Source organism: Bos grunniens, chromosome 26 (assembly GCF_055505025.1).
Source record: "Bos grunniens cultivar Pamir isolate PY7600 chromosome 26, Bosgru_T2T1.0, whole genome shotgun sequence".
Taxonomy (NCBI): domain Eukaryota; kingdom Metazoa; phylum Chordata; class Mammalia; order Artiodactyla; family Bovidae; genus Bos; species Bos grunniens.
In genome coordinates this window covers 50,972,912-50,987,211 of record NC_141190.1, presented here as the reverse complement: position 1 = coordinate 50,987,211, position 14,300 = coordinate 50,972,912, and the positions used below count along the sequence as shown (strand labels likewise).

Below are 14,300 nucleotides of genomic sequence, written 5' to 3'. Positions count from 1 at the left end.
CTGGGCCTGGCCACACTCTCGCCCACCCACGAAGCCCAGGAGCTTCTTTCCAGGGTCCAGGCCGGTGGGGATGATGGAAGCTGGTGAGGGGAGCGGGGGGCCAGCCAGGCTGTGGGCAGCACTGCCTCCATCTTCCAGGTGCAGCCGCGCAGCCCAGGGACTCGGGAGGCAGGGGCCAGCACGCTGACCCATCGGTCCACATGGAACCCACTTCCAGAGATTTGAGGGGAAGTCAGAACCTCCGTGCTCTAGGGCAATGCTGTGTTCGTCAAAGCTGGGCGCAGAGCCCTCGGGAGCCTGGCCTCGGCGCCTGCACTGGGTGGGGCTGCCACAGGCCAGGAGGGTCAGCCCTGCCCGCCCCGTCTCCTGCATCTGCCAACGCCCTGCACGCGCAGCTGAGGACCCGCCAGGCATGTGGCCACAGGCTTCACCCCACGCCTCGCAGCCCCCACCAGGCTTGTCCCCAGCAGGTGGTGCCAGGGCCCGGGAGCTGCCCCAGGAGGGGCTCTGGGAGCAGGGAGCTGGTGGGCAGGGCCTCAGGGCCCCCCAGTCACAGTGCAAGGGGCTCCCGGGGTCCCCTGACGGCGTACCTGGTGTGGAGGGGACAGAGCCAGCGTCTGAGCCTCATGGGGGATGAAAACTGGGCCATCCTGGCTCTTCTGGACAAACACAAAACCACCAGGGTGTCGGGTGTGGAAGTTGGCCAGGAAACCCAGGGCGCTTTCCACTGCACCACGGACAACACTGGGACGAAGCCGTCCAGCATGGGGTCAGTTGCACAGCCCCCTCCCCGCCCAGAGCAGCGCCCTCTCCAGACCCCTGGGCACAGAGACGCCCACGTCCGCTCAGGGAGACCGGGGCGGGGATCAGGGCCAGGGAGGGCAGGCACCTGGGGGGCAGCCCCTTCCTTGTGGGGTCTTACTCCATTGCCCATGGCTTCCATCTCATACCAGCCCCCACCTCCCGAACTATGCATGAGCCTTCCATCTCCCCGACTCCAAAGGGGAGGCCCCAGGCTCAGACCCCCAGCACCGGGGAAACCCACCCAACCAGCGGTCTTCCAGGCGCGCAAGGCCGCCCACTGAGATCCGGGCCCCGCCCACCCTCTCAGACAGTCTGCCGAGCAGCTGGTAGGTGCTGAAGCAGGCCCAGGCCCGGGCCGCTCAGGGACAGACCTGCTGCTCCCAGACTCTAGATCCAAGGGGCAGACGCAGAGGGCAGAAGGCCAACACAGCCCAGCAAGGTGTCCGCAGCCCGAGGCGGGGGTCCAGGGGCCAGGGGGCTGGGCCAGCCTGTGAGCTCCAGCCAGCCCGTCCAGCTCACGCATGGCTGCGTCCACCCAGGGGCCGGGCTGTCAGCCTGTGAGGACAGTCGGCGAGTTCTCAGGAGCAGGACGGGCGGGTGGGAGGCTGGGGCACCTCAGAAGGAGCAGACCTCCCAAAAGAGAACAGGCAGGCGGGGCCTGGCCAGTGGGCAGGTCAGAGGGATCGGAGCCGCCCAGGATGGCCAGTGGGGGACGCTCTGTCTCCTCAGGCCCGAGTGGACCACATGAGCCACCTGCTTCAGTGAGCGGCCACTCAGGATGGTCTTTGGGAGCAGACAGAATTTAGCGTTATCATTTTAAGTCTAAAATCCGCGCTTCCAGCAGCTCCAGCTGGAATGAGAAGTGCTGCTCTGCTGCCACCTCCTGGTAGAGACCAGGACCTGCAGTCCCCTGCTGAGAGGCTGCACCCCCCAACCAGAGCCCGCCCCTTACTGTTGCTGCGGGCTCTGGGGCCCCTACCTCGTGCTCATCACCAGGGGTAGCTGCAGGTTCACCCCCTTTCTGGGAACAGGCTACTATTTTCTGATCCCTATTAATACCTGTGACAGCATTTATGTACAAGATAAATTCATTTCAATTTCCTTTTTCAATTAATGGCCTATTATTTGAACCACACTCAGCTAAAAATATTACTCCAACGCAATTAATCTTGTAAAAATTAAATTTCCCTCCCTCTGACAGGCAGAGGCCAGCAGGCTGGGGCGAAGGGGTGGCCACATGGCTGCCCAGCCGTGCCCAGAACCGCAGGGGCACAGAGGCCCCTCCACCAGGACGGCAGAGGGCCGGGCAAAGGTGGCTCCACGCACGACTGTGAGGGGGTGGTGGACGGCACGCAGGGCCAGGGCCCGGCAGGCCTTCATCTCAGACCGTTCCTGCCAAATGCACGCCTCCCCCGAGGCAGCACGTCCAGAGGGAGGTCCGGACCGGGGTGTGGAGCCCTGCGGGCATTCCCACCCGGGAGACACAGCCACGCAGGACCACGGCTGCTGATGGTGGCGCTGGGAGGGAGCAGGCCACAGCCCGTGGGGTGAAGCAGGCAGGGAGCAGGGCCCCCACACGCCTTGGGCAGGTCCGGCCTCCGGCCTCGCCTCCAGACCCTGTCCGGTCCCGGGGACCCCGGGACACAGCCTCGGGGACCTCAGACCCGGGCTGTCCCATGTCCGGGCTGGCGTCCGGTGTGGGGTCAGTCTTGCCCAAGGAGGCGCCACCTCGAGTGCCTTCCCGGGCTGAAACCAAGCAGGATGGCCCTGTCACGATCGCGCCATCAGTGTACTGGACAAGAGAGGGAAAGGCGGGCGTGGGAGGCCGAGGCTCCGACGGTCCGGGAAGAACAGGAGGGGCGTGGCCTCGACACCTCAATGCCCAACCGGAAGGCAGGGTCTTCTGGGCACGTCATCTGTAGCGGCTGCAGATTATTCAGCCAGGTGGCTCGTCCACAGTGTGAAAATGTCTAATTCTGGGTACTTAAAATTACTTCCAGTTTTCACTGGCAAATAATTTTTCATGATCTTCCTTACATACAACCGTCTGCACGACGGTCACTCCTCCAGGGAAGATGCTGAGTGATGGGAATGCTCTGATGCAGGTTTCTGCTTTCCGTTGCAAATTGAGAAACCCCTTTTTGAGATAAACCTCCAGGGATGAGGCAAGACCACAGTGGAGCTCTCTTAGCCCCCAGGCGCCTCCACCGTGAACCATTCCTCACCCCACCAAGCATCTGGCTGCAGGAGTGCAGTTATTGCATCAGCACGGCACGGCAGGTGACTCCAAGCAGACCACAGAGAATTCGACAACTGAGCATTTCAAAAAGCTACAGAAAACTTCCACAGGGCTGTGTGAGAGAGACAGGTGGACAGACAGCGGGCACTCCCTCCCTGCTGAGGCCACGGCGTCTGTGCCCGAGAAACAAGGCCCCGTCCCCTGACGAGCTGACTGATACCCCTCTCCACCAGATGCAGACCCCGGAAGCAGAAACAGCCACCCAGAGCTGCCCAGCTCTGCTGCCCCGAGACGCCCACCTGTTTCCGCACCCAGCACATCCCTGGCCGTCACGCCAGCGAGGGCTGGTGTCTGTGGTGCCCCCACCGTCACGTGGAACCCACGCACGGCCCGCCCCGTGCCGAGGCGGAGCACGCTCACCGTGAAGTGCTCCTGCGACTTGTAGTTCTCATCCAGGTAGACCCGCGCCCGGTTGTACTCCTTCATCGCGTCGCTGGAGAGCAGCTCCCTGGAAGGAAGAGGGACGTCTTCACACACGTCACGCAGGCGCTCCCTGTCCCACAGGAGCGCTTATGGGGGCAGGAACGGCCGCCTGGAAACCACGGGGAATGGGGAAGGAAGCGGGAGGGGGAGGCCCATCTCTAAGACGTGCCTGGAGTGCAGCCGCCACGCACCCCTGGGGTCTGCGATGGCTCTGGACAGATGGGGGTGCCTGACCCCCCGAGGGCTGCACCCCAACACTGCCCGGCAAGGGAAGGCGACACGGCTGCCGTGTGACCCACTGGCCCTCCACCCGGGGGTGGGGAGAAGGGGGTTCCAGCTCTGAGAAGTGAAGAGGCAGGAAGGAGTGGGGAGGAGGGCCGAGAGGACCAGCCTTGAGGGGGTCAGACTAGTGCCCGAGCCCTGGCCGCCTGCCAGACAAGCCCCAGCGTGCCTGTGGGCACAGGCGGGGTGCAGGCATGACAGCCTGCAAGATCAGCATGCCGAGAAGCGGCAAACGGGACCCATGCTCCACAAGAAAGTCAACAGAAACGGACCCTGAAAGGACAAAAGTGATGCAATTCACTGAAAGGAAATTTGAAAGAGCTACTATAAATATCACCGAAGATTTATAGGAAAACGTGCAGAGAGGTAAGGAAAACATGGACATAAATGGTACTTCTAGAGCCCCAACTGCAGCACCAGAAGTAAATTCACTGAATGGACATAAGACCAGATGGAGATGTAAAAAAAGAGAGCATAGATTAGTGACTATAAGACAGGACTATCCAAACTGAAACAAAGAAGAAAAATATGAACTGAAAAAATCTGAAACAGCTGTAGAGACAGCGTGACAGTCTAACATCAGAAGTGGGAGTCTGAGAACAAAGAGAAAGGAAGGAACAACGCACAGGCTTTCCTGAAATTTCAATAAAATTATGAACCTACGGGTTGGAAAAGCTCAAAGGACTGCAAGCAAAAGAAACACAAAGAAAATCAAACTAAAGCAAAACAATCGAGTTGCTACACACCAGCTAGAAAGACAAACTTGGTGTTGGGGGAAAAGATGCACTATCCACAGAAGATGAAGACCAGAACAACGGCCCATTCTGCTCAGGGACAAGGCCGCACAGAGGACAAGGGGGTAGCACCCTTACAGCACTGAAGGGGAAAGCGGACAGGCCAGAATTCTGTTTCCAACAGAAACGCCTTTCAAAAACGAAGACAAAGGCTTTCTTCAGACAAACAAAAGCTGAGATAACTGATGAGCAGCAACTTGTGCTGAGATACATGTTAACGTTCTCAGGTCGAAGGAAGACGGTGCGGAGAGAAAGCTGACCGTGCAGACAAGGCCGTGCCCCGGGAGCGACAGGTGGCCACACAGGGGACACGTTCCTGCCCTTTTTAACCTTTGAAAAACATAGCTGACTGGGTCAGAGCAAAAACAGCCACACGCGTGTTACGCACAACTTGGGCAGGAATGATGCGTCTCTAACACCAGCAGGAGGATAGCAGGGGACCGGGAGCGTGTGGCGCGTGAGCATGGAGGCGAGGCCCTGCAGCCGTGTCTGCCTGTCTCTGAATGCCCGGCTTCCCCAGTGTTCTCGTCTCGTGGACCTGTTAGAGTTCTTTAGATAGTTAAACACTGACAATTTTGTCAGTCAAGTACATTGCAGATATCTTTTCCCAAGTGTGGCTAAACTTTGACTTTGTTTACAGCGCCTTTTGATGAAGACTCTCACGTCACCACGGCCCAGCGTGCCTGTCTTTCCTCTGCTGGACCTGCACACCTTCTGAAGAAGCCTCTGCCCTGATGCTCTCCTGCATTTCACCCTCGGACCATCGGACCACCCTGAGGCCTCTCGACCTCGCTCTGGGTCAACTGGAACTTGGCCAAGGCGGGGTGGGGGGACCAGGGCAGGGCGGGGACCCAGGCTCACGGCTTCCTGGCCCAGGACCCCGCGGTGCGCTCCCGAGCCACCTGCCACTGGCCGCAGCCGGGGGCGACGTGCGGGCTCCTGCACAGCCCACGGGGGGCCGCCCTGCCCCCACACACGGGGGGCCTCACTGTGCTGCGGAATCACTGTGGCGAGCCCTGACCCTTGCTCCTCTACGGTGACTCTAGTATTAGTTTCAGCGCTAAGAAGACATTTTGGTTAAAATTGCTTTAAGTTATAGGTTATTTGGGGAAAACTTGGTAGTTTTTAAAAATCTGTTTTTTAACAAATGACCCCACAATGTGACAGCTGAAAACATGAGTGACTTATGAGCGTCCACAGGGGAACTGAGGCCAGTGACAGCTGCGGGACTCGGCCTCGGGGTTGGCCCCAGGCTGGACGCCCCCCGGCCCGATGCCCACCCCCCACAGCTGCCTCAGAAGCACCACCGCCCCCTCCACCAGCGGGAGCTGTCACAGTGCCTGGAGTCCAGGTCGGGGGCGGCGCCCACCCTGGGGGACACAGAGCAGAGAGGCACCTGCCGTCGGGCCCGCTCCTGCCCACCCCCGCGTCTGGCTCCCAGGTCCGCGTCCCTGTCCCCGGGCGGCTCTGGGAGGCTCTGGGTAGGGCTGACTCCCACAGAGCCACAGGGCGCGCCTCCCATGGACGATGGCGCTCTGTGCCCATCCCACTGCGGCCAACAAGCTGTGAGCTTCTGAGTGGACACCCAGTCCATCTGTCCATCGGTCCGTCCATCTGTTTGCTCTTAGCGGCAGCAGGTGGCTCACAGCCATCAGGCCACATGACGGAATCTCGGCCTGGACCTGGGGCTGACGTTTCTGAGCCCACAGGTGCCATGGCCTTTAACCCTGGGGCACAGCCATCCCACTGCTCCCCCACCCCCACCCCCGGGCCATGCCCTCTCTTTGGCAAGGCGCCCCAGCCCCGGGCCTGGCCCTCAGGTGGGGCTGTGCCCCTCGCCCCCAGCCACACCCACCTCGCCCCAGGAGGAGGCGGAGGCCAGGCAGCTGCCCCCAGACTTACTTGACAAACTTGTCCACGTGCGACATGGACGCTTCATAGTTCTTCCCTCCGAACTCCTGGCAGTGCAGGGCCAGGAAGTGCGGCCTGTGAGCGTGCACGACCTGTGGAGGAGAGGCAGGCGTCAGGGCCAGGAAGTGCGGCCTGTGAGCGTGCACGACCTGTGGGGAGAGGCAGGCGTCAGGGCGGCCCCACCCCCGGGCCCTGTGCTGAGGCTCAGGGAGCTCCTGGTCTCTCAGGAACGCTGGTGTCCCCGCCATGGCGGGAGGTCCTGTGTCGGCCACAGAGCAGCGGGCAGGGCCCAGAGGACAGCCGTCCTGACACTGCTGTGGCCCCGCGGGGGTGCGGGTGCACGCATGTCGTATGTGTGTTTCGGGGCTGTGCACACGTGTGTGCATGTTTCCCACCATCTAGGAGGCAGCAGGGCTTTCCTGGTGGCTCAGAGAGTGAAGAACCTGCCTGCAATGCGGGAGACCTGGGTTCAATCCCTGGGTCGGGAGGATCCCCTGGAGAAGCGAATGGCGACCCACATCCCACAGACACAGGAGCCTGGCGGGCCTCAGTCCACGGGGCCACAGACAGTCAGACTCAACTGAGCGACTAACACAGCACAGGAGGAGCAGAGCTGGCCGCGAGGGCGGGCGCTGTCTCACGCCCACTCGCACTTGAACCCCAGCCCACCCCCTGGCGAGGTGGACAAGCTGCAGCGGTCAGCGGAACTGGGAGCAGCCACGCAGTGGCAGGCAGCAGAGCCGGCGGGCCCACTGCCCCGGGCTTGGCTCAGCCCAGCCCCCGGGGCCGGGCCTGCAGCATCTCCCTGGTCACCAGGGTCCACTCCGGGCGCCAACCAGACTGGCCCCAAGGCAGCGCCCAGCCGCGCCTCCCGCCTGTCATTCAACCTCAACCACGGAGCTCTCCTCGGAGCTGCAGCCTTGCAGCCTGGAGGCTCTGCCAGGAGTACAAGAGGGCCGTCCTGAGGGGGGAGCCGTCCTTAAGGGGGAGCTGTCCTGAGTGGGGGAGCCGTCCTGAGGTGGGGAGTCGTCCTGAGGTGGGGAGTCGTCCTGAGGGAGAGCCGTCCTTAAGGGGGAGCTGTCCTGAGTGGGGGAGCTGTCCTGAGTTGGGGAGCCGTCCTGAGGTGGGGAGTTGTCCTTAAGGGGGAGCTGTCCTGAGTGGGGGAGCCGTCCTGAGTGGGGGAGCCGTCCTGAGGTGGGGAGTCGTCCTGAGGGGGAGCCGTCCTGAGGTGGGGGGAGCCGTCCTGAGGGGGAGCCGTCCTGAGGTGGGGAGTCGTCCTGAGGGGGAGTCGTCCTGAGGGGGAGCCGTCCTGAGGCGGGGGGAGCCGTCCTGAGGGGGGGAGAGCTGTCCTGAGTGGGGGAGCCGTCCTGAGGTGGGGAGCTGTCCTGAGGGGGAGCCGTCCTGAGGTGGGGAGTCGTCCTGAGGGGGAGTCGTCCTGAGGGGGAGCCGTCCTGAGGGGGGGAGAGCCGTCCTGAGTGGGGGAGCCGTCCTGAGGGGGAGCCATCCTGAGGGAGGGCTGTCCTGAGGGGGAGCCGTCCTGAGGGAGGGCCATCCTGAGGGGGAGCCGTCCTGAGGGGGAGCCGTCCTGAGGGAGGGCCAGTCTGAGGGGGAGCCGTCCTGAGGGAGAGCCGTCCTGAGTGGGAGCCGTCCTGAGGGGGAGCCGTCCTGAGTCGGGGAGCCAGCCTGAGGGGGAGAGCCTTCCTGAGGGGGGGCTGTCCTGAGAGGGAGCCGTCCTGAGGGGGAGCCGTCCTGAGTCGGGGAGCCAGCCTGAGGGGGAGAGCCTTCCTGAGGGGGAGAGCCTTCCTGAGAGGGAGCCGTCCAGCGGCGCGGCCGCCCTGCAGCCCTCCCTGCACAGAGTCCTGACTCGGGCGACGGCCCAGACCCGCCTCTCCCCTGGGACCTGAAACGGGCTGGGCGTCGGGAGCGACCCTCGGGTCACCGGGGCAGGTGTGGACCCACACGGGCTCACGGGGGGACCCGGAGGTCGTGGCCCCACCCCCTGGGGCGCCCACAGCTGGGGAATGGGCAGCAGTGCCAGGACGTCCACGAGGCAGCAGCCAGGGCAGGGTGGCCGGGACAGACAGCGAGGCCGGCGCTGGGGAAGAGCAGGGCCCCGGCCATCCACGCCCGCGCCCCGCCCGTCCTCCGCTCTGCTCTGCCCTTGGTGCAGCGCCCACCGAGCCCCGGAGCCACCCTGGCTTCCCCCGCCCACCATCCCAGAGGCAGGCCTCCCACAGCAGGCGACCCACCCCAGGGCCACAGTGTTGCTTCCCACACCGCCTGCACCCAGCCTCGGCCACCACGTCCTGCCCAGAGGTCAGCGAGCCGTGGGCAGATGGGCTGTGGTCAACGGGCTGAGACACGGCTCCTCTGGGCACAGGGCAGTGAGGTAGGTCCCCGACAGGAAGGGGCTGCACCTGGGGCTCAACCAGCTGACCAGAGAGCCGGCCGGGGGGAAGGGACGTGGGGCCAGGCCCTGGAGCGGAGCGCAGAGTGCCAGGCAGGGGCAGAAGGAAGCCTCGCTCGGCAGCAGCTGCCCCCTGACCTGAGATGGTGGGTGGCATGTCCAGCTTCAGGGAGTGTGCCCAGACCCGGGCGTGCCCTCAGGGAAGGGCACGCGGTGACACCCGGCTCGCACCTGCGTTCCGTCTGAGCAGGGTACAGGATGTTCACCCGGGCGCTTTCACTGCCTCCTCAACACAGGCCTGCCTGGACCCCCCCATACCTGGACTCCAGCCTCAGGGCTCAAGGAAACAGGCAGCACGCCTCCCAGTGGACGCCTCACCCAACACCCCACAGCCGGGCAGGGACCCAGGCACTCGTGCAGCAGACCACCTCCACAACCAGGGCAGGCTGCGGGCTGGCTTCTGGGCCCGGGGCCGGGCCGGGGCCACAAAGGGCACGAGGGACCCCCGTCAGAAGAGGCCCGGGGCAGCCTGGGTCAGGTCACCAGACGGCCTGGCCTCAGGCCCAGGAACGAGTGACGAGACAGCATAGTCACGTGAAAGCCACCAAAAGCTGCGTGGTGTGCACGGCTGTCCCCGCCGCGGCTGCCACCTGGGACAGCACACAAGGCAGACCTTCACGAGGGGCCCAGGGTCCCCCCGAGCGGCTCCCCCTGGTCGCCAGGAGCTGCACAAACGGGGAGGGCATGGACACGCACAGGTCATCCCGAGGAAGCTGGCCGCTCATGACCCCACTCAGGGCTGCGTCCTCTGGGCCCAGTCCCCCTTGCCCTGCAGCTCAGGCCCAGCTCCAGTCCGGGGGCGGGAAGGGCAGAAGGGACCCCAGAGACGGGCAGGGCTCTCACGTGGGCTCCTGCAGGTCACACTGCCACGAGGTGCACAGAGGCTGTGGGTCACCAGAGTCTGGCAACAACCACACCCAAGTCCCCAGGGAGGGCCGAGCGACGCTTTCCAGGACGCCCCGCGGCGACTCAGGGAGCCCAGGACGTGACCCCTCAAGCAGCCGCCTCGGGCCGGTCGCGTCCCTCTGGGCGGGGATTTGCTGCCCGCCTTCATGCCCGCACGTGTCTCCCTCACGAGACCACTCACTCTGTCGTGGTCTGAACTGAAGTGGCCTTTTAAGGCACAGAATTCACTATTCACATGACATCAAACTCCTCAAACACTTGACTCTGATCCCAGGTCAGAGTCGAAAAAATGAAGGATCCAAAAATAGCCCACCTGCGCCCCTCCACACGTCGGGGAGCCCCCAGTGGCCCGCATGCCCGGCACACCCGCCTCAGGGTCCAGTGGGGAGACCCCTCCACACAGAGGAGGGGAGAGGGTGCTTCAAAAGCCACGATGAGGCGCTGGATGAGCTCACGCGGGAGTGGACAGGAGGAGACAGAGGCACGTCTCGCCTGAGAACGAAGGTGCTGAAGTGACAGGTCCTCACCACCACGCGTTCGGGGAGGGAAGAGACAGACGCCTGCGAGAGGGGCCCCGCGCGTCGGGAGAGCAGCCGCCACGCCCGTCTCCGCAGATTGCAGACCACACACCCTCCACGCCAGAGGCCACACGGGGTCCACAGAGGCTCTCCCTGGGCAGGCTGGGGACGAACGCACAGCTAGGAACGGGGCTCGGGGGAGAGAGCAGGTTCAGAGGAGCCTGGCCCCACAAGGAGCATCGGGGTGGGGGGGTGTCAGGGGGGTTTGGGGGGCCCTGCAGGAAGTGGGAGAGGAGCCTGATGCCACATCAGAGTTTAACCAGCACTCCCGGTTCACCCAGGACAGGCTACACACACTCACACACACACACACACACACTCACACACACACTTAGATCCATGAGTTCGTGATGACACTAACCTCCCCCCACATGTCAGTCAGAGTGGAGTCAGGACACCCCTCTGAAAACCAGTGGATGAAGAAAATGAAGCCCTCCTTCCCTCCTGCGTCTCTGGGGAAACGGGAGGGCAAGCCCCGCTCAGGGAAACGTCAAGCCAAGAAATGGAGGGGAGCCCCTGGGACTAGACCCTGCGCGGCCACATGGGAACCCAGAGCTTCCGGCTGAGAAGCGGGTACAGAGAGGCCCCCACGCGAAAACCCAAACCAACTTTCAATCCAAACGGAATCGAAGCAGCCCGGAGAAACAGAGCAGAAAAGGTGAGGGGCGGGGGGAGGGGTGTAGGTCGCTGGGCTCACAGCTTCTGGATCTAACGGCAGCCTGGTGACCGGTCCACACGGCGCAGTCACACTCCAACCCTGGGCAGGGAAGGCCCGAGGCGGCTGCAGACGGCAGGAAACACTCAGCCCGGCAGGGTCCACGGGCCTGGCTGCAGGGCGCCAGGAGGCCCCGCTTCTGCAGAGCAGGGCCACAAGGAGGACGGGCCAGCTGCAGAGGGAATGTGAGCCGGGGAGCAGGGGGCAGTCGGGCGCTCTGAGAGGCAGAGGAGGCACCCCCTCGCCCACAGCAGGCGGTACAGCTTTGCCTGATGGACAGAAGAGGGTGCTGTGAGGCCAGGAACACGCCCTGCACAGAGGCCGCTGGGGGCGGGCAGAGGGAGGGCACGTCCCTGCAGGGCTGCAGCCCGAGAGGCAAGAGCACCCCCAGGAAGAGGCCCGCCCTCGACAGAGGCACAGAGCAGCCCAGAGCTGCGAGCCCCATGCAGACAGAGCTGAACATCCAAACAGGCGCCGAGGGGAGAAGAAACCCGAAAGAGAGACGGGATCAACCACAGGACAGAAATGGGGAAAAGGACAAAATCGTCCCAGAAGAGAAGAGCACGTTTCAGAGCGCCCGAGGGAGGATCAACTTCGAGGAAAGTTCAGCAAGGGCCGCACAGGCCACTAAAACCCAAGAAAGTGAAAAGAGCCTCAGGAAGAGGGCGGGGGCGGGGCGGGGGCGGGTGTGGCGAGGGCAGGCGGGGAGCCCTGCACCCCGGTCCCCAGGGGAGACAGCGAGGCAGGGCCCGGAGCTCACATCTAAACTCACGTCTAAACTTGGGGGCCCAGGGAAGCCTCCCAAGGCAGGGGAGCTGAACCACACTGAGGGGCGCCTGAGCACCAGAAGGAATCACCCCAGAGCAACGGACTCCCAGACACGCCCCAGTGAAAGACACAGTCCTCCAGGCCTCCAGGAAACAGCCACCGAGACCCACACCAGAGCCAGAGACCCACACCAGAGCCAGAGACCCACACCAGAACCAGAGACCCACACCAGAACCGCCGACACCCACACCAGAACTAACGTCTAAGTGGAGCAGTGGCAGAACCACCTTTTATAAAAAGGACGCTCTGGCTCACATCCTCAATGCGAGTAAGTATAAGCCAAGAATCACACAACTCAGTCAACCGTCCTTCAAACGTTTTCACGAGTAAACTCAGGTGGGCTCTGTCCCCGTGAGCCCGTGTGGAGCTCCACTAGAGCAGGCTGGGCAGACGCTGACCGGGGGACCAGTGCAGACTCAGGCCCCACGGCCGGCAGCTTCGAGGCAACGCCGCTGGGCAGGTGTGGGGGCCATGCGAGGGGGTGAGGCCGCCCCGGGAGCCTGACCCCAGGCCAGGCGGCAGGTTGGACCGGCTAAGGTGGGGGGAAGGGACGGGGTGCTGACCCTTAATTTAAAGTAGCAACTATAACTCATAGTTTACAGCAACCATAAGCCGCCGGCTGGAGCCCCCAGTGCAGGCGGAGGGACAGCACATGTTGCTCGGAGAGCTACACGGTCCCAGCGCGTCCACGTGGCACATGAAGGAGCAGGATGTCAACCAGAGGCAGGGGACTCAAAACCCACAGCTGCCAGGAAAACAGGAACGTAAACGATTTCAAATGGAACGTGAAAGAAGAAGAGAAGTAATCCAAAAGAAAGCCGAAATGGGGAAATAAAGCGACAGCCCAGAAGGTGTACACGTAACACAGACAACACGGGGCAGGGCCCAAGCCCAGCATGCCGACGACCACACCGAACGCTGGTGGCCTGGGCCCACGCTGAGCGGCAGGGCTGCCCGGCCACCGTGGACAGTGGCGGCCGCGCCAGACAGCGCAGAGCAGAGCACCCGCCACGGAAGGCCCCGCGAGACGAGGCCCTGCTGGCGCCTGAGCCCCAGGGGCCGGGAGGCGCCTCAGGGAGCGGCGAGGGCTCCAGAGGACGACGGGCACAGGATGACCACAGACGGCTCGGGAGGCAGATGCACACGTGCACACGCCAGTGACGGGAACGCACACACGAGTGCACGCACACACACGCGTGTGGACAGTGCCCTGGCAGGGCCCAGGACACGGACGCGGGGCGCACCCTCTCCTGCGGCCCACTCGGCAGGAAAGGCCGTCGCAGGCCACAGAACAAACCACAGGCTGCTGCCTGGCCTTTCAGGGATCACAGTCGAAGATGGAGAAGCTCCATACGGTCAGCAAAGACAAGACCCGGAGCTCACTAGGGCTCAGATCATCATCTCCGCATTGCAAAATTCAGGCTTCAACTGAACAAAGTAGGGAAAACCACTAGGCCATTCAGGTGTGATCTAAATCAAACCCCATATGTCTATACGCTGGAGGAGACAGATAGATTCAAGGCATTAGATACGGTAGACACAGTACCTGGAGAACTATGGATGGGGTTCGTAATTTGTACAGGAGGCGGCAACTGAAACCATCCCCAAGAAAAAGAAATACATAAAAACAAAATGGTCGTCTGAGGGCGCTCTGCAAACAGCTGAGGAGAGAAGAGAAAGGAAAGGCAAAGGAGATGCACTCACACCCATCTGAAGGCAGAGTTCCAGAGAACAGCAAGCAGAGATAAGGAAGTCTTCCTCAGTGATCAAAGCAAAGAAACAGAGGAAAACTACAGAATGGGAAACACCAGAGGTCGCTTCAAGAAAATTGGAGATACCAAGCGAACACTTCATGTAAGAACAGGCAGAGTGAAGAATAGAAACAGGCAGGACCTAACAGGAGAAGAAGAGGTTGAGAAGAGGTGGCAAGAATACTCAGGAGAACCATACAAGGAACGTCTAATGACCTGGATGACCATAATAGTGCGGTCACTCACCTAGAGCCAGACATTCTGCAGTGTGAAGTTAAGTGGACCTTAGGAAGCATCACTACGAACAAAGCTAGTGGAGGCAATAGAATTCTAGCTCAGCTATTTAAAATCCTAAAAGATGATGCCGTGAAAGTGCTGCACTCAATATGTTAGCAAATTTGGAAAACTCAGCTGTGGCCACAGGCCTAGAAAAGGTCAATTTTCATTTCAATGCCAAAGAAAGGCAATGCCAAAGAATGTTCAAACCACTGTATAATTGCACTCATTTCACATGCTAGTAAGGTTACACTCCTTCAAGCTCG

General features: G+C 62.3%; 1 protein-coding gene across 6 annotated transcripts in view; it reads right to left on the bottom strand.

Annotated features, from left to right (window-relative positions):
- Positions 1 to 14,300, bottom strand: part of INPP5A (inositol polyphosphate-5-phosphatase A) — a 146,199-nt gene that overhangs the window by 69,717 nt on the left and 62,182 nt on the right. For 3 of the 6 annotated variants that reach the window (XM_086378259.1, XM_086378258.1, XM_086378262.1), the window contains exons 3-4: positions 6,505 to 6,605; positions 3,464 to 3,551 (exon numbers count right to left, since the gene is read on the bottom strand). In XM_086378259.1, the coding sequence (XP_086234385.1) occupies positions 3,464 to 3,551; positions 6,505 to 6,605 (189 nt within the window). Of the gene's footprint in view, positions 1 to 3,463; positions 3,552 to 6,504; positions 6,663 to 14,300 lie in introns of all 6 variants that reach the window. The other 3 variants (XM_086378260.1, XM_086378257.1, XM_086378261.1) reach the window with 1 other exon arrangement.